The sequence below is a fragment of the Benincasa hispida genome, chromosome 10 (assembly GCF_009727055.1).
Source record: "Benincasa hispida cultivar B227 chromosome 10, ASM972705v1, whole genome shotgun sequence".
NCBI lineage: Eukaryota > Viridiplantae > Streptophyta > Magnoliopsida > Cucurbitales > Cucurbitaceae > Benincasa > Benincasa hispida.
This window is the reverse complement of record NC_052358.1, coordinates 47,849,248-47,868,605: the sequence shown is the minus strand read 5'-3', so window position 1 is coordinate 47,868,605 and position 19,358 is coordinate 47,849,248. Positions and strand designations below refer to the sequence as shown.

The following is a 19,358-nucleotide window of genomic DNA, read 5'->3' as shown; positions in this document are numbered from 1 at the left end:
TAATTATCATAAACATCGTATGCTTATGTGCAATACCTCTCTATTAATTAATTCTCTATGAATCTAATTCACTTGAATTAATTATTTGAATCTTATTTAAGTATTTCTTTCCAATTTGAATTGTAGATTATATTCATAATCAATTATATATTAATCACATTAATATATAGTTTCCTCGAATTAATTTGAACAATTCAAATTATCCTTCTTAAATATACTCTAGTTAGCTAACAAGGGAACTTGGTGGACCTGTAGATCAGAAGCTTCAATGATATGAGATTAATTGGCTAAACTCATTAACCAAATTAATCAATGTTTGTTGACTGTGGGTACACTCCACTAAAGACCCACAACTGTACTCTTCACACTACATATATATTTATGTGTCCACGGATATAGATCAATAACAACAAGTTAGTCCTTCATGAGTGTTCGTAACTCCAACTGGGTCAAATTACCGTTTTACCATTGGGTTACTTCTGACTCCTTAAGTACCAGTGCTCCTCTAATGAACAACCTGTTTATGATCCAATCAATAAACAGAAACCCCTTTCGGGTCAGTAAAAGGGTACAACTCTTTGTTCAAGTCTCGGAGACACCACTTAAGGGAACACTCATCTACCTACCCTTAAGGCAGGAAGAAGTGAATTCCATCTTGTATTATTATGTTCCCAGTTGGTCTTCTCTGTAAAATGGTAGGCATATTATGTCGGCGAACTGGCCACCCTCACCCATACAAATCAAAGGACAATTCCTCATGAACAAGAGTTCATAATATACTCAGGATTAAGACTAAGTTGCCTAGTTCATCCTATTGAAATAAGAACCTAACTAGTTAATGGTGTTACATCTAGTGGTTACTATTTCGCGGTCTGGTCTTATGCAAACTCATTGCATAGGATACCCCCACTCGCTTTTCACCTACACGAATACGATGGATCATTGCGTTTGTATCAAATACAAAGTGGGTCGTATCCATAGTGTTACTAGGATAAGGTACCCAACCTTATCTCTATATTATAAACCCTTTAGGTTGTATTTTGAACATTGATTCATGTATGTCTCTACATACAATTCAAGACTCATCAGGCCACCTTGGATGTTGATTTATTGAATTTGGGTTATTAGGACAAAATAGATAACACAATTAATAACATTTATTGAATTAACATAAGTAACTCTTTATTGATGACAACCAATTAATAACATTTACTATCTACAAGTTTTAGGACATAAAACCCAACAAACTCAACTTCACGAGAGGTAGAAGACTGACTTCAAATCAACTTTACGACACAAAAGACAGAAATCAACTCAACTTCACGAGACAAACCCACAGAGAGTGCAACTTAAGCTTTTTTGCAAACTGCACAAAATTTGTCTTTTGGTCATGGCTCTCTGGCTTCTTTCTTGTGAAATTCGTCCTTTTTAAAGGTATTTTATTTCACTAGGGATTTTAACATTGTACCTTGTTTTGTGACACGAATAGGTATTTAACATTTTAACAAAATTCACGTTCTCCTCTCCTACACCATGCTCAAGAACCCCTTCAACACGTACATTTTCATCTTCTATGTCATCCTCCTCACTTACATTATGCCCAAACCCCCCGTCTGCACAACCAATATTCTCCTCACTGTACATTGAGGAGGATGAACCATTATCCTTGGGATTGTATGGATAAACAAAGAAACTGTCATCAGATAGGTTATATGGGGCAACATTATTATCTAAAAAGGTTAGTGATGTAGCATAGTCTCTGATGAATAATTTTTTTCAAAGGAAGGTTGTGTAGGATATAAGGGGATGGATATTCTTGGGCTAAATTGTATGGAAAGCTTGATTGGTATGAGCAACTGGGGTTCTTTAAATCATTCTCGCAATACATAAGTTTGGATTTCATTGATAAATATATAGTGGGTCTACATGCATCCTCACCATTTAAAAAGAACCTAATTTCTTGATCATTTCGTATCAAATACGTAGGAACCCTAGATCCAAAATTTTATAGACATCTTAGGGTGAGATCGTGGTTTTTTGGGTCAATCCCACTTAGATTATACACCTCCAACAAGAAGTCTTGAAAGTAAATGTCACCTCTTACATTCAAACCCTCTAGATTACCACCTGCACATTCTCGTTCATCCTCATTCCAAATGCTATCGTAGTAGACAAACGAGGCATTCTGCAAGTGAAAATAAAACTTATTGGCTAGAAGGAAATGTATACATAAATACTAAAAAAAAAAAAAAAAAACTTAGGAGAAAGTTGACTTTACGAGAGAGCTGACTTGGTCAACTTCACGAGAAAGTTGACTTGGTCACTTCACGAGAAAGTTGACCTGATCAACTTCACGAGACAGCTCGATTGGTCCAATTGCATGAGACAAAAGTTGAACAAAAGAGTTGTCTCGTGAAGTTAGACAAAGTCATCTTCACGAGAAAGACAACTTCGCGAGACTTTTCATGTTCTAGTACTTTCATTTTTCAATTTTCTCTTCACTTTTTCTTCTAAAACGTAACAATACTCCACGTATACAAGTAAAAAAAAAATAAGAATTTTGTTGCTTACTGAAAACTTTCTTTAAAAAGTAATTTTTTGCTCCATTTTCATGACTTTAAAAAAAAAAAAAAAACTACCTTTCAACATACCTGTTTCTTTTGGAACTCTCAAAGAGGAAAGAAATTGTTCCTCTGAACTTTGGACCCTCTGAAAAAGATTATTCCTCTGAGGTTGGGACCCTTAACTTACGTAAAGCATTCTATTATTGAAAACAAAATGTGAAATTGAAGATTGAAGTTTCTATTTTAAGATATGTGAGTTAGGTAAGTTAGGTGATTTCATATTCAAGACAATTGAATGATCATTTATTCGGGAGTAAAATGTCTTTTTATGTGGTGGGTACCCCCACTTAAAGTTTGAAAATTGGAAGAAGGGATAAAAAAAAAATTAGATTTTAAGGATGAGATTACTTTTGAATGGGAAAAAAATTTTGGGTCAAAACCGACAATTTTCCTAAAATTGTAAGATGGAGTTCCTCAATAATTGTTAAAAGTAGATCAAGAAAGGAAGATAAGTTACTTGATAAATATAAAAAGTAGAAATAGAGGTAAGGAAGGATTCCTAAAAAATGTGGAAAGTAAAAAAAATAAAAAAATAACAAATAAAGTTACTTGATAAGTAAATGTGCAAACTTCAATAATGTTTACACCAATTTAAGGAGTTGATGGATGTATGTTTACGTAACAAAATTTGAAAATTACAAGTGAAAAATTGTGAGAAAACAAGCATAATTTAAAAAAAAAAAACTATAAATTAAAAATCAAATAATTACTAAACGGAAATTAAGAAACCAGAAGTATTGCCAAATTCCAAAGCTCCAAAAGAGAGAAATACCACTAAACAATTCTTATCAAAACTTTTCCATTTCAAAGTTCATAACCCCATTTGGTTTTAGTTGTTATCTCTGTGTTATCAAGCTACATTATCAAAAGTTAATCATAACATTCAAATTGCTCTCTAAGACAAGTGAAGCTAATAATTCAAGCTTTGTTTGTTAGAAAGCTTTCTACTGATAGTATGTGACACTTTCATTTTTCTTTAATGGAGTTGTACTTTTGATCAATGTTAAAAATATATCTTTTACGGGAGTTTTTTTTTATGGATGACCTAAGAAATTGGACTCAAATGAAATTTGACCGACTTTTTCAAAATAAAATGTTCTAACCTTTGCCAACATATCAATTTTTTCCCGCATTTGTTCTCTCTTTTCCTCTCTTGCTCTTTCCCTTTTTTATCTCACTTTCTCGCTCCATCTGCCAATGAGTTCATTGGGTGCTACACGTCGAGGTTGCTAGTTTGGAAAAAAGTTGCACATTGCCATTGGCTACCACCTGTCACGGGTTATAATCAACATTTTTTTACTTCAATAAGAAGTTTATTCATCCATTGGATTTCACTCTCTCATTTTTCGTTGAAATACCTTGAATTTGTTATCTAGTGTTCTGAACAACCAAGTACATGAGTATTTGCGATCTTTATGTTATTTATGTTTATGATACTAGGATCTAAAGAAGTGTGCTATATAAACTTTCTAATCCTATGTTCTCTTGAACATAGTTAACACACTGTTAATGAACCACGTAAATCTGTAAGTTGAATATTTATTGTTTACGCTTTTTCCGTTTATCTTTATTTGTCTATTTCATAATATTTTCTAGTATCTTCTTTTTGTTTAACAAACACTGAGACTCTAATTAGTGTTTTCACGACATTATTATTCTTTATCGATTTCATTTTCTCAACAGAAACGAAACATCGACACACTGCAGTCTTTAGAGTCCCACAAAAACCACAATGTATAATAAGATTCAATCCATCTCATAGTTAGAGCTATGAAAATCCAGCTATGCCAGCTGCTCAAAGTAGATACAACTACTTTAACTCCCTTAGACAATGAAAAGCATAACTCATCCTTGTTCCATTGTCTGTCTTTAAAATTCAACCAGCTGGTCTTTATGAAGAAGGACTGATTCGTACCGAAACACGATATAATTTTTGATTCGATGAATTCATTATCCATCCCCTCTCTCATTTAACCTGAAAATTAGGTTCAATGATGTAGCCATTAGCTCTTTCCCAGAAAGTCAATCACATGGATATGCAATTTCCTTGTACAGTCTTTGTTTTGTGTGAAAGAGAGAGAAATGTAGAGTTCTTTTCTATGTTGATCAAAGCCATGTGAGGAGGTCTTCCCAACAACAGTCTTGAATACCCCACATTCATTAGAAATTCAGCAAGAACAGATCAGCAATCACAAAAAAACAGCTCTTTTTTTAGGGGGAAAAAGTCTATATATACGAACTTCAAATGAGCCTTCAAACACTCGAAACATATTCATAAACCAAAGAAATTTTTTTAGAGGGCGCTCGCTTGCTTGCCTCTTCTTTAGACGTGTTCTCGAGTCGACGAAGAATTTAGCAATGGGGATTCGTTTGCCATCGTCTTTGATTCATCATGCCAAGCAAATTCTAAAGATGAAAAACCAGTCAAATGTACCAAGAGGTCATATTGCTGTTTATGTAGGCGAGATCGATATTCAAAGGAAACGTTTCGTGGTTCCGATATCTTTCCTAAACCATCCTTCATTCAAACAACTTCTCAGCCATGCTGAGGAAGAGTTTGGATTCCATCATCCCCAAGGAGGTTTAACTATTCCTTGCAAAGAAGATGCCTTTGTAGATCTTACTTCTAGATTTCAACAGTCATAAAAGGAAGGACAACAAAGGCTATCCAACAATTTTTTTACAACATTTTTTTTCACCATTTGTTGGTGTTCTGATTCATTCAAATGTTGTATGAAAGGAAAGTTATACTATGTTGCTTCATGTTTAGTGGCATTTCCTTGGTGAATTTCCCACCAAGTCATGATACAAACAAAGCAATTCTCCATCAGTTGTTTTATTCTCTTGTTTGGTTTTTAATAGTCTACTAGTGAGTGCACTTCGTTAGATGATATAATATTAGATTTACATTCACCTATTAGTTTAAGTTTTTGGATCAATCGGTGATTTAACGTGGTATCAGAGCGAATAGTCCAAGAGGCTATGTTTTCAAACCCTGCAATGTTATTTCCTCCTACTAATATTGATTTCTATTTGTTGGGTCTTCCATATATCTCAAGTCCACAAGTGAAGGAAAGTGTTAGATAATATAATATTTAATTTACTTTCACCTATAAGCTTAAGTTTTTGGGTTGATTGGTGATCTAAACACTTTTTTGGGACAAAGAAACCATATATTATCCACATCAGTAGTTAAATTGCAATACTATGTACAGAAATTACACGACAATTAAGTAAACGTAGGAGAGGCTTCCTTTACTCTCTAATGCTCATTTTGAAAGTTGTGTTGTAAACAAAGATCTAAGGATTTCGTCGAAGAGCATCAATAAACTAGGACAATTTGGTTGAATTTATTTTTCAAAAACATATAAATGACTCATACTTTACACACATAATTTATGTCAATATATATATCGTTGTCTTTGTAGCATGAAATGATCCAACAAAAATTTGAGAGTCGAGAACTTTGAATCTAATGTATAAAAAATGGACTCTATCTATGTGAAGGTACTATATAACTCTAATGGAAAGAACAAGGTTTAATGCCTCGTTATGGGTATCAATTAATAGAATCTTTTGTAATTATGATATCGGTTTGATTTTATTGGATTAGAGGCCCTTTTTGTAGTTTTTTTGGGCTCCTTTGCTTTGCCTTTGTACTTGTCTCATTCTTTCTCAATGAAAGCTTGATTTCTTACCAAAATCTTTGATTGAAAGAATTTTTCTTTCACTTGGGATGATTTCAATTTTCTCCTCAATAATGGAGTATAAGGATGAAATATTCCATGGACTTCAATCAATTTGAGGTTTAAAACAAGTCCTTTTCCATTAGATTAGTGACTAGTTCTAATGGTAATGAGATCAATGTGAGAGAAGAAAGAAGATTTTCTTTCTTTTCTAATTGGTTTGCATTGGGTGGAGGATTCATTTGAGGATATTCTTCACAACCAACCTAACTAAAAGTTCTTTCAAGTTGCATAAAGTTTTTAGAAACAGAATGGTGAAGAAAGGAAAAGAAGGAAAGATGGAAGGTGTTAAATTATCAATTGACTAAAAAATTTAGATGATAGGTGAAGGTAAATTTAATATTACATTAACTACTATAATACTCACCTTCACTTGTGGGCAGGGGTGTTCATGGATTGGATTGGTTTGAAAGACTTTTTAGATCTAACCCAATTTTTCGGATTATAAATTTCGTCAACCCAAATAACCCTTATTGAAAAATGGACCCAACCCAACCCAATCATGAAATATTTGAGTTGGGTTGGTTCGGGTTAGTCGGGTTATTTATTTAAAATTTTGTTTTAAAAAGAAGCAAAACGTAAATATGTAAAAAAAAATTCTTTCTAAAGTGCTAGGAAACTATTTTTAAGAGTTGCTGAAGAATAAATTATTCAAAAAATATTGGAATTAAATAAAATTAAAATAAATATATGTATAAATAATTGTGTTATAAGTAATAAAAAATACATTTTAAAGTTAATAATAAATTCGGGTTGGTTTGGGTTATACTAGGTGAACCCATGAACCAACCCAACCCATAAAATTTTCATTTATTTGAACCCAACCCAACCCAAATGAGTTGATAACCTAACTCAAACCGCACGGATTGGGTTAAATTGATCTATTTTTTCGGATCATTAAGTTTTTTTAACACTCCTACTTGTGGGCTTGAAAATTCGTAGAAGACCCAACAAGTGGAATCAATATCAATTTGGGAGGAAATAACCTTGTAGGGGTTTGAACAAAAGATTTTCTGTTTTGGTACCATGTTAAATCATCGATTGACCCAAAAGCTTAAGTTGATGAGTGAAGGTAAATTTAATGCTCTATCAACACTTTAACAGAAGGAAAAATAGAAACTAGAAAATCATACGAAGACTTACAAATGAGAGTAACAAAAGGGTATTAAAGCAATTCTTTGGATATGAGAGAGAAGAGGAACTAGCTTATCAAATTATATGGTAAATCAGAAGAAAGAGAGTCATCCCCAAAGAGAATCATTGAGGAAATTGGGAAGTTTTTTTTTTTTTGGTGACTAACAAGAATAATAGAAGGGGAAATTGCAACTAAAGAATTTTAAGACAAAACATTAGAGTGATGTGGATTATTTGACACTAGTATGGTATACCTAATGAACTTTACATAACTAAGACTACAAGGAAAACAAGGGGCATTAAAAAAGAGTCCAAATTTCAAAGATTAAAAAGACGAATATAAGATAAGGCTATCTTATTCCTTTCTCTAAAGAATCTACACAAGAAATGCAACATCTGATGGACAATATTTTTCTTTTGACTCATTAGAATGATTCACATATTTCCATAATGGTATCTTATTGTCAACTTTACGTATAAATTCTCATAGTTTTATTTTTGTTCGACTTGACAAGTCTCATATCAATGAAGTTGTAGTCCCCCATTTATTGCCTATGATCTTCTTCTTTTCTAGCTAAAGTAGGTCTTTGGTCATACTCTACGGATATAACTAAAAAGATCAAGCGGACAACAATATTGGATGCTTGAATGAAACCTAGTAAGAGGCTGAGATATATCAAGCCACCCTGCCTCTCCAATAAGAACTAAGAACCAAGTTTTTTTTTTGGTTATTGTAGTTCTCTAATGAGCTATAGTATGGAAACTTTGCTTTAAGGGTTTTTTTGGGTTCAAGCAAACTCGTATTTGGTGTAGATTTTAAGGATTTACTTGTATTTCTGTTGTGTGTTTTACAAATTTGTCATTTTGAAGAATAGAACCTATTTCAAGGTTGAGTTTCATTGGAAGATTTCACTAGATTTTTCAAGGCAACCACCCAACAGAGGAGACACCATTTGAGCTGAAGGTGTGTTGCTTAATGAAGGATGGCTAAATAATTGTAAGTTCAAGCAGTCAGAAGTATAAAGCATTTGAACTCTCTTGTGAGAGATCTAAATGAAACATTCGAATCCTGTCATTCCATCCCGACGAACAGTAGAATCGTTTATGTAAAAAAGTATTTCTAAGCATTTAGCAAGTCATTCTAAACATATTCTTAATGTTAAAAAAAACAAAAAAACAAAAAAACAAAATACAAGAAGGAGGTTAAGTTAGAGGAAAAGCAGAGAAAAGTTATGGTATGCAGCAGAATGTTCCAATCTTTTTTGTGTAAGACAAGTCTATGTGAACATTCTATTAGATAACATAGGGTTCCATCTCAAAATTAATTGTATTAAATCTATAAAACTTAAGTTGATGAGTGAAGGTGATACCATGTTAAACCACTTATTGACCAAAAAGCTTAAGTTGGTGGCTTGTGGGTTTGAAATATGTATAAGACCCAACAAGTGAGAATCAATATTAATTGGAAAGGAAATAACATTACAGGACTTTGAGTTTGAACACACGACTTCTTGAATCACTTACTCTGATATTATGTTAAATCACAGTTGACCCAAGAGTTTTAAGTTGATGAATAAAAGTAATTTTATTATCGTAACATCTAGCAAGTTCTCATGAGAAAGGACCTACAACTTATCCTCATATGGGTATACCAGCAAACTAATTGAGATTTATTTATGCATTCAAGAGTATAGAAAAAAAATAACTATACATAGCCACAGTTTAGGCATAACTGAGAAAAATTCAAGCAAAAAACATTATCCATTAATACCCTTCCTCTATTTTATTAAAAAAATTGTGAACTCAACCAAAAATGACCAGCCAGCCATCAGCCGAACATAATTGCATATTCTAGAATGATTCTGAAATGTTTAAATCCTCTTTTGTCCTTTTCAAAATTACTCCAAAATTGCTTTTAGTAATTCAAAATCAATTTTAATAGAATGAAAATTGAATTTAAAAGTAAAAAATTAAATAACTAATTGATTTTGAGTGATTCAAAGTGTATTTTAGAGTGATTTTAAACATATAAAAGTGAATTTAATAATTTTAAAATCACTACCAAACATGCACTAAAGCTGCTTTGACACGATGAACTTAACCTTTCACTCTATACTTTCATCTTCATTCCCAAATATGATGTTGCTCAAGAGAAATAAACTTCCATTCTCTTGACAGAACAAATTTAAAAGGGGAAATTAATAAGTCCATAAATTAAGAACCTGGATTAGAGTTTGAGCTTGTTGGTCTTTAGCATGTCCTTTGAGACTGCAACTCTGACAACCTTTGCAATAACATTGATCTAAACCCCCAATGTATTCCCTCCTTCCATTCTTGAGACTTGGTTGTTGTGAAATGAAGAAGTTTGCACATAGCTTACGGCCGCGTTTCAGTTCCGATTGGTCTCGGAACTACTTAGAAGTTCTCGGAGCTAATGCTGCTGCCAAGTAGACCTTTCCATCAAAGAGGCATCAGCAGAAACCATTGCTTGATGTTAAGAACTCAATGACTGAATCTTATAGCAATGGGATGTTAAGAACTGAAAGAGAATTAGCATACTGACCAGATAGTGAAGAGGGCCATGATTTGTTTCCTTGATCAACATGGAAGAATCAAGGAAATCAATCACGAGATCGGGCCGATTTCTAATAGTTTACGCGACATAAATAATAAAAATCTTTGAATGTCAAAGTCTTCAAATATAAACATCATTCAGACAACACGCCCCCTATGTTGACGAAATTGCAACATCTTTTATGACTTCCACGCTGACGAGCTGTGGATCTGTCTGATTTTTCGACCGAAATTTGGGCCCTATCTCACTGTTCACGAGTCTATTCTCAGCCATTGCACTGGGTCCATTGAAACAGTAACTTGTCAAACAGATCAGCCATTTAGTTTTGAAATTGGACTATGGCTTCCTTTTCTTGGAGCAAGAGGGGTCTACACACCAAAACATGGGGCATAGAGAAAAAGACCCACGGCTAGAAATAAACAGATAAATTAAAAGAAAGCAACAAAACTAGGAATACAAGAATTCAGGTAGAAAAACTTTAAACAGAAGAAAAAACCACGGACCAAATAAATTCTACCACGTAAAATATTATTACAATCACACATAAATCTCTCTCTAACACCAATTACAATAGCACTCTCAAATCATTATATCACTCACATAACCAAGCTAGTATACCAAGCTTAAAGTATTAGAATAATTTGAAACAAAAAATATAAACTCTTTTTATAGTGCTTGAAGTTCTCATTTCCTTGAATTTCTAATATTTGGTGAAAACTCAATTAAAAAAACAGTAAAAACCATTTAAAAAAGAGAGTGCTTCAACCAATAGAGCAATCCCATGTGAGCATTTGATGAAGTGGGTCCACTTTGACACCCATTTCCTAGTCTTTTGTGCTCATCTCCTCTCCATTTGCATTCTATAAATCCACACCAAACATCAACAAATTCTCATTCAGGGTCTGCAACTTCTCATTTTTACATCAATTTCTTAGAGACAAAACCATTCAAACTCACTCCTCAATGCCAAACAAATATTCAGAATGCAATCTGTTTCAACAAGATGTCGTTCCAACATTCCCAAAGGCCACATTGCAGCTTATGTGGGAGAGATTCGAAGGAAGCAATTTGTGGTGCCGGTATCAAACTTGAATCATCCTTCATTTCTAAGTTTGCTTAACAGAGCTGAAGAAGAGTTTGGGTTCAACCATCCAAGTGGGGGTTTGACAATTCCCTGTAAAGAAGATGCTTTCATTGATCTTCTTCAAGATTGCATACCTCTTCAAAAGTAGAGCAACATAAAAGCTACAATTTCCCACCAAAAGAGAGAATGGAATAATTTTACCAACTTCTCTTTTCATTCTTGTTTGAAGAGAACCAAAGCAGAATATCATTGTATATTGTTTTTCTGTATAAAAATTAGAGCAATCCAAACAAAAGAAAATTCATATAAAATCAGCACAGGCTCCAAGATGATTCAGTGTTCTTTCTTTTCTTTGTCCAAGTCCAAACTAACCCCTTATAAGTTATCAAATTTTCATCCAATAATGATATCTGTAATAAAATCGACAATCAAAGAAAAACAAAAACCGTAAACAGTAGAGTGATCGACACAAAGTGTAGATTATTGTTAGAGAGAGCAACTTTTTATTGTTAGAGAGAAATATCATCTTACATATTACATAGGCGCCTCTAGAATCAGAGAATTTATATAGCGCACTTCTCTAAAACTTCAAGACAAAAATTGTAAATAACATACGCACAAATACAACTTAAGTTTTGAAGCATCAGATAATAGATTCAAGATATTCCAACGTACTTTGATCAATCTCACAGGGCAACTGGGTTCGATGAATGTGGGTACCATGTTTTGGAGGGAGTGAGGAGATAGACCAATGTGGGTTCGATGAATGTCCCACACGCGCACCGCCGCTTTTGTCCACGCACGTTCTGAGGCTCACCGTCTTTTTCTCTCTCTACCGTTCCACGTTAAAGGCCTATAAAAGGCATGGCCTTCAACATTCGAAAACACAAATCATTTTTCCACTCCATTTCATTTTTCCTCTTCTCTTCCATTCCACGACTTAGCCTATAACGAGTTTCTGTTTTGTAGATTTTACTCTTTGTTTGATGCCATGCCTTGACCGTTTACTATTCGTCGTTATGAGGGTCCTTCCATTTCTAACCTAACTAATCCAATCGAATTGACAATGTTGCGGCATTAATTGGCTAAGAGACGGTCCAAGCCACCATCATTGTTCCAAACTGAGAGGCTCAATGAACTAGGCATGGACCAATGGGAGCCAATGGCATGTACCAAATCAGACATCAGAGCCCAAGGATGCAACAATAGGCTCTTTCATTATAAGCAGACCACATGGAGATTTTTTTTTTTTTTTTCTCATGCACTTTGTCTTAAAGCATTCAATTCAGTACGACAGCTTGGACAAGGAGATGGGTTGGAGTTACCGGTTATGTTTCTGAGTTCAGTAAAGCCATGTGAAGAATTCAACTCGGACACTCAGCTAATAGTCTCCAAAGTCCCACTTAGCCATTGGAATATCAGTACTCTTTTAGTTAACCAGTAGACAAGTCTTAAAACAACCAAGTTGTTGAGAAATTGGCAATTAAAGAAACACATAAAACGTACAGTGAAGAGAAATCGACATAGAAATTTACGTGATTCACTAATAGTGTATTATTTACGTCTACAAGCCGATAGAGAGAGCAATTTATTATTTAGAGAGAAAATATCATATTACAGATTTAGATGCACCAATAAAGTTAGATAGTATATATAACGTACTCTTCTAAATTTTAGGGCCAAAATCATAAATAATACAAATATAAATACAAATTACGTCTCTAGACTTTGACTCATTAATCGGTCAACGAGACCTTGTCCAGATAACAAATTCAAGACCTCCAATCAAAAGTAAACTAAAAAGACCGTTGATTTCTCTTCTAGTTAATTCTATAACAACGAGATCAAGATTTCAAACCTTTCTAAAAAATTTCTCTTCTAAATGGAGAAAGAAGGAGAGCAGGACAAAACAATGAAACCTTGTGCATAATTCTAGAAAACTCTTTAAAATTTTAATTTTCTAGATAGGCGGTGATCATAGAGTTTGACACTTATCCCTCAAGTCACCTTCATTTTCTTGTTGCTATAATGATCATTAGGTTGACCTGTAATGATTGGCAGGTGAAAAAATGAAAGAACTTTGTAAGTTTATGATAAAATTTTTTATCCAATTAAGCTATGCTCATGTTGATAGAGTTTATTTTGTTAACCCTATGATAATTTGTAGAAATACAAATTATTATTCACTCAAAGTTAGAATAATTATGATTAAAAGTGATGTAAATGTGTTCATAATAAAAAAAAGCATATGACATTGTATATATGTGATAAACTCATGCAAAAGTGACCTCTAAGTAAAAAAAAAAAATTGCATCACTAATGTAATTTAATGCAAGAATCAGAAAAATTTACTAAGTGTTGCAGACAAAACCAACGCAAGGATCATGCATCCAGCTTACCCAACGCATGATAGATACATTTGGCTCATGCAATCAACGTTAAATCATAACTTGCAAGCATGGGCATTTGACTGGCAATGTCTAATCTAGGCAGAATGGCAGGTGGCTGTCTCAGGGTATGGAATTTAATGCAATCACATCACCAAGTGGTTATTCTGATGCTTATATAAAGAGATGTTGTCTGCAGTTGAGGAATGAGCAAGATTAGTTAGAGAGTTAGACATTTTTTATCCTTTATCTCTGCCGACTGCAAGAAAGAAATAAGAGGGACGATAGTCATTTTCCATCGTTGGTAACGAGGTTCTACCGAAGAAAAGCTTAAGAGAGACATCTCCTTCAACCCTTCTACCTAGTTTTCAACAACAAGCATAAAACCAAGCCAAAGGGGACAAAAGATTAAACCCCGTAGGTTGACTTCTTCTTTTTACTTTGCATTCTCATTCACTATCCTACTTGATTGAATTAAGATCATATGTATCAAGACATATTCTTTAATTCAATCTCTATTTCAACCATTCTTCACATCTCCATCTGTTAATTTATTACGTTGTTTGTGTATGTGAATCTTCTGGCTTGATAATTTCATAAAATTTGTTGCTTGAATCCACCTGATCAATTAATTGAAGTGAAAAAGTAATTAATTACTCGAGAGAGTAGTTATCTGTAGAACGCATCAAGCTAGGACGTGAGTAATTTTAGAGATAAAAATATTTATGTCATTTGCCTGTTCATTTTACCTAATGCATGCAACCTAGAGATAGAATAAGTGTGGCATCTACATCGAGAGATGTTGAACATAAATCAAAGAACAAGCTCCAAACGCATCACATGTACACTTAGATTTTAGCAGACATCTTCACCATTTTCATTTCATTGTCATTGTGCTTATATAGGTTTGTTGTTTTCACTAGGAAATCAATGCATATCATCTAACGCTCGATCCAATCATCCATGAACCATTTTCCCCCTTTACCTGAACTCCTACTTCCTCTTGCATGCGTGCTAGTAGTTTTTGTACATAGCCTACGCATATCGACCAATTAGTAAACCTTTGCAATAGATTCAAAGACCAAGTCTGCGTTAGTTTACTCTAGATTCCCTGCATTCGACCTTGGGCTTTCCAAGACAAGTTAGATTTATACTTGTGCAAAATGTATATGAATATAAGTCTATCCTCTATCAAATTCATAGCATCATCTTCATGCCAAGAGATAGATTAAACATCTTCCCCATAATCATTCTGTTGGGATTGGTGTTCTAATTCTCCTGGAGTCTCGTAGTTTGTAAACTGTACACATTATTATGAATAAAATAAGAGTTATTCTATTTTCACTCTCACCACCATCAATCTCTTTCACTACTCGTTCTCGTGGACTCAATTTTTACAAACATAAGAGTTCATGATACTTAAGAGCTTGCTCAGCGATCGTTTAGACAATTGTGCTTCACTGCATCATTGTCATTTAGACGATCGTTTAAGGTTTGCGTTATGCATTGCGCGCTGCATGATCGCATACGTGCTTCATCGCATAGTAAAAGGTACATAATCGTTTAGCTCTGGAAGTATAGGTAAACGATTGAGTAAAGCGTTTGCTCTTTCGTGTAGACGATCACTTGGGTTTTGGTACACGAACAGTGGAGATGCAAACTTCAACTAGACAGTTCAAGACCTGGTTTGCCTATTTGAACCGGAGACTCTTTGCCTTTGTAATAGTGAGCTTTTAGTTTTGAGGATTTGAGGCACTTTTTCCCGGTTCATCAACTTTTGTTTAATATACATGAGATGTATGTGGTTTATATGGCATAGTGTATGACATATAGGTTTGAAATCCACCTTAGGTTGTGCAATTATTCATGCATCATGTATTATAAGTGTTATAATATGGCATGATCAAATTACAAGAAAGCATGCGCCTGCATCATGAAATATAAGAGTTATATTTATGCATGCATCATCTTTATATTATAAGCGTTATAGTATAAGGGTGAATGGAAGCATGTTTTCTTGGTTGGTTCGTTGCTTATTTGTATAAGAGTTATATAAAAAGTAGCAATGAATGAACAATGCATGGAGCATGACACTTAGGCTATTTGTAAAAGTTGTGAATGTCTTGTATGTGTTTGCTTTGCGTTGTGAATGGTTTTGGTTGTTTCTGTTATAAGCATTATAATAGAAATTAGAACTAAAATCGATAAGAAAGAGTTACATGCTGATTTAGGGTGAACTCATGTTTTAAAAGGGTTTTAAAATTGGATTAAGATAGACCTAAATTCAAAGGTTCTAATGCGATTAGCAACCTAAGTTTAATCTTTTTAAATCAGTTTAATAGGATTAAATTGATTGACATAAAAGATTAAAATTGTATTAAATCTATCTATAAGGGACCTTTTGTCTAAGGTGGGTTTTGTCTAGGCTGGGGTACTTAAGCTGACAAAAACAGAACACCCCTACCTGGGAACCTATCTAGAAAGGTGAATTAGATAGATTTTCTGCAAGCATGTGATAGTTGGTCAAAGACTCTATTAAAAAGTTTAATGGATGATGATTAAAACTTGTTCAAACTATCCAAGGTAAAAGTTACTCTTGGGCAACCTAAAAAGTCACTCAGTTAAAATTCTTAGACGTGTTTTTTCTAAGTAAACTAAACCCTAAGTTATAAAATACTCAGTGAGAGGAAGAGATGTATCTAATATGTCAATGATTCTACTCACGTTTCTCCCTAAATGTTCATGTCGTGAGATTCATGCTTGGCCTCATGGTGCCCTGGGAGCATCCCCATTCGGATGGTGTTTACATGATTCAATATCAAGGTGGATGAGAGAGTGTTTATAGTAAGTGGGTGAAGGGTATGTGTCAACACGTCCTATGGTCTCTGTCATTGGTTCGCAGCGTGAGATCATTCTGTACTCCCTCGTGGCGCCCTGGGAGCATCTCCCTTCAGATGGGTTTTGTGCAGTTGGTCAATATCAAGGTGAACTCCAGAAATGGATAGGGTCACTTTAGTTTTTGCCTTCATCAGATTTTTTCCCTTCGGATTGGCTGCTTAGGGCGGAAATCTAGGGCCTAAAATGGCAAATCACGCTTACGAAAAATTGTTAAATAAATTAATGATTTCTTGACAAAATCAATGATGGCTAATCGTTATAGGAGCAAGAGTTGTTCTGGTATTAATGGTTGGTTGAGAATGTCTTAATTCAGAGGAGGAATAAATTGATCACCCTTCGGCGGCTTTTGTCCTAAACCTTTGGAGTGTCACTACGAAACTAGATATCACACGGGGTTCATGTTAGTTTTGCTAAACCATATTGGATGTTGTATGTTTTTCAATGGATATTTGCTTGAAACCTAACAAAGGTTAATGTGTTTTTGTTTTTTCAGCAACATGTTTGATTTTCCGTTAAATGCCTCTAGTTTGACCCGTTACATACAGTGAAAAGAGTCTTGTAAAACGTATTTTGTGGTAAACGACCTCCAGTTTGCCATGGTTGAGGAATGTCCTCAAGTCTCAACTCTTGATGCACCGCGAAGTGTTCGTAATGCATATGAAGTGGATGAAGGCTAATTCATTGGCCCGACTTCACATATTGGCTAGCATACCTGATGCTTTGGCCAAAAGGGTTGAGAACATGGTCATTGCACGTGAGATCATGGACTCGTTGCAAGATTTGTTAAACGTTAGTTCTTACTTTTTGAACACAAAGGGATGGATGACAAAACCAGTAATGTCAGTTCCCAAGTTAAACTCCAGGAAGAGAAAGCAAGTGTTGTTGACTCTGTTAAAGTTCATAGAAGAGAAGTGTTCTCTGACATTGAACTTGAGATTATTTAGGTTTTGATACTGATCCCACTACTCTTCAAAAGAGAAAACTGTCTAAAGACAGTAAATATGATTTATTGATCTTGGAGACGTGTTTGGTAGAGAATGATAATTTTGCCTGAATCCTTGATTCAAATACTACTAATCACGTCAGTTCCTCTTACCAAGGATTTAGTTCCTGGCAAATGTTACCACAGGGAGAGTTGACTCTTCGAGTCGGTACTGGTGAGGTTGTTTCAGCTGTTGCTATAGGCAGGCTGAAGTTATTTTTGGACAAGAAACGTTATCTGTTACTGGATAATGTTTTCGTAGTTCCTCATATCAAAAGGAACTTAATCTCGGTTTCTTGTCTCATTGAACAAGGTTATACCATCTCCTTTTCTGAGAGTAAAGTGTTTATTTTCAAGAATGGAATGGAGATTGGTTTTGGTTCAATGGAAAGTAATTTATATGTACTAAGGTCGTTAGTCATAAAAGCCTTGTTTAATACTGAAATGTTCAGTACAGCGACAATAGCTAAAAGTCCAACGCCCATCTTTGGCATCTAAGGTTAGGTCACATCAACCTTAATAGGATTGAGCAGTTGGTGAAATGTGGACTTCTAAAGAGTTTAGAAGAAAACTCTTTGCCGGTACGTGAATCATGCCTTGATGGCAAGATGACCAAACGACCTTTTACTGGAAAAGGTTACAAAGCCAAGGACGCCTTGGAGCTTGTACATTATGACCTCTGTGGTCTGATGAGTGTTAGGACACGAAGTGGGCATGAATATTTCATCTCTTTCATAGATGATTATTTAAGGTACGTGTATCTATACCTAATGCAACGTAAGTCTGAAGCCCTTGACAAGTTCAAGGAGTATAAGGCTGAAGTTGAAAACTTGTTAGGTAAGAAGATAAAAACACTACGATCTGATCGTGGTGGAGAATATATGGACCTCCAATTCTAGAATTGTATGATAGAACGTAGAATTACGTCTCAACTCTCGACCCAAGGTATGCTTCAGTAGAATGGTGTATCAGAAAGGAGAAACAGAACCTTGTTGGACATGGTTCAGTCTATGATAAGTTATGCTTATCTTCCAGACTCGTTTTAGGGTTTTGCAGTGGAGACAGCATGCTACATTCTGAACAACATTCCCTCGAAAAGTGTTTCTGAAACACCTTTTGAGTTGTAGAGAGGTCGTAAAGGTAGTTTACGCCACATCAGGATTTGGGAGTGTCCGACCCACGTGCTTGTGACTAACCCGAAGAAGTTGAAACCGCGTTCGAAAGTTTGCCTCTGTGTAGGCTACCCCAGGGAAATGAGGGGTGGATACTTCTATGATCTGAGTGAGAACACAGTGTTTTTTTCTACAAATACTATCTTCTTGGAAGAAAACCACATCAGGGATCATAAACCACGAAGTAAGTTTGTTTTACCTGAGATTTCTAGTAAGACTGAGACTACTGAGGGTTCAACAAGAGTTGTTGAATAGACTAACAGATCAACAAGAATTGTTGAGGTCGGTATATCCAGTCAACCAGCTCAAGAGTTGAGACTGCCTCGACGTAGTGGGAGGGTTATGAACCCACTGGAATGCTACATGGGTTTGACCGAAGCCTAGAACGTTAAAAATGACGTTCTAGGAGGATGTTGACAAGGATGAGTGGATTAAGGCCATGAATTAGAAGATGGAGTCTATGTACTTCAATCAAGTCTGGGAGCTTGTAGATCATCCTGATGGGGTAAAACCTATAGGGTGTAAGTGGATCTACAAGCGAAAGCAAGGTGTAGATGGAAAGATGCAAACTTTTAAGGCTAGAGTCGTAGCAAAGGGTTATACTTAGGTCGAGGGAGTGGACTATGAGGAAACTTTCTCACCTGTTGTCATGCTCAAGTCTATCAGGATACTCCTATCCATAGCCACATTTTATGATGTTGAGATATGGCAAATGGACATTAAAACTGCCTTTCTTAATGGTAATCTTGAAGAGAC

At 34.8% G+C, this 19,358-nt stretch overlaps 1 protein-coding gene and 1 long non-coding RNA gene across 4 annotated transcripts; one reads left to right on the top strand and one right to left on the bottom strand.

Moving 5' to 3' along the window:
• Positions 1 to 805: 805 nt before the first annotated feature.
• On the bottom strand, positions 806 to 10,252 carry LOC120088354. Of its 3 annotated transcripts, XR_005484898.1 has the most exons (4): positions 9,727 to 10,243; positions 3,728 to 3,893; positions 2,652 to 2,709; positions 806 to 2,185 (listed from the first exon to the last, which is right to left on the bottom strand). It is a non-coding gene; the product is annotated as an uncharacterized LOC120088354 (long non-coding RNA). The 3 variants fall into 3 exon arrangements; XR_005484896.1 differs by having other exon boundaries at positions 2,652 to 3,893; positions 9,727 to 10,252; XR_005484897.1 differs by lacking the exon at positions 2,652 to 2,709 and having other exon boundaries at positions 9,727 to 10,242.
• LOC120088353 (auxin-responsive protein SAUR21-like) lies at positions 4,606 to 6,911 on the top strand. Its single transcript, XM_039045579.1, has one exon. It carries the CDS (start codon positions 4,983 to 4,985, stop codon positions 5,268 to 5,270), a length of 288 nt encoding a protein of 95 aa, XP_038901507.1. The 5' UTR covers positions 4,606 to 4,982; the 3' UTR covers positions 5,271 to 6,911.
• Positions 10,253 to 19,358: the final 9,106 nt, after the last annotated feature.

Coding starts and splice junctions, on each gene's coding strand:
- LOC120088353 (XM_039045579.1), top strand. CDS start 4,983: ATGGGGATTCGTTTGCCATCGTCTTTGATTCATCATGCCAAGCAAATT.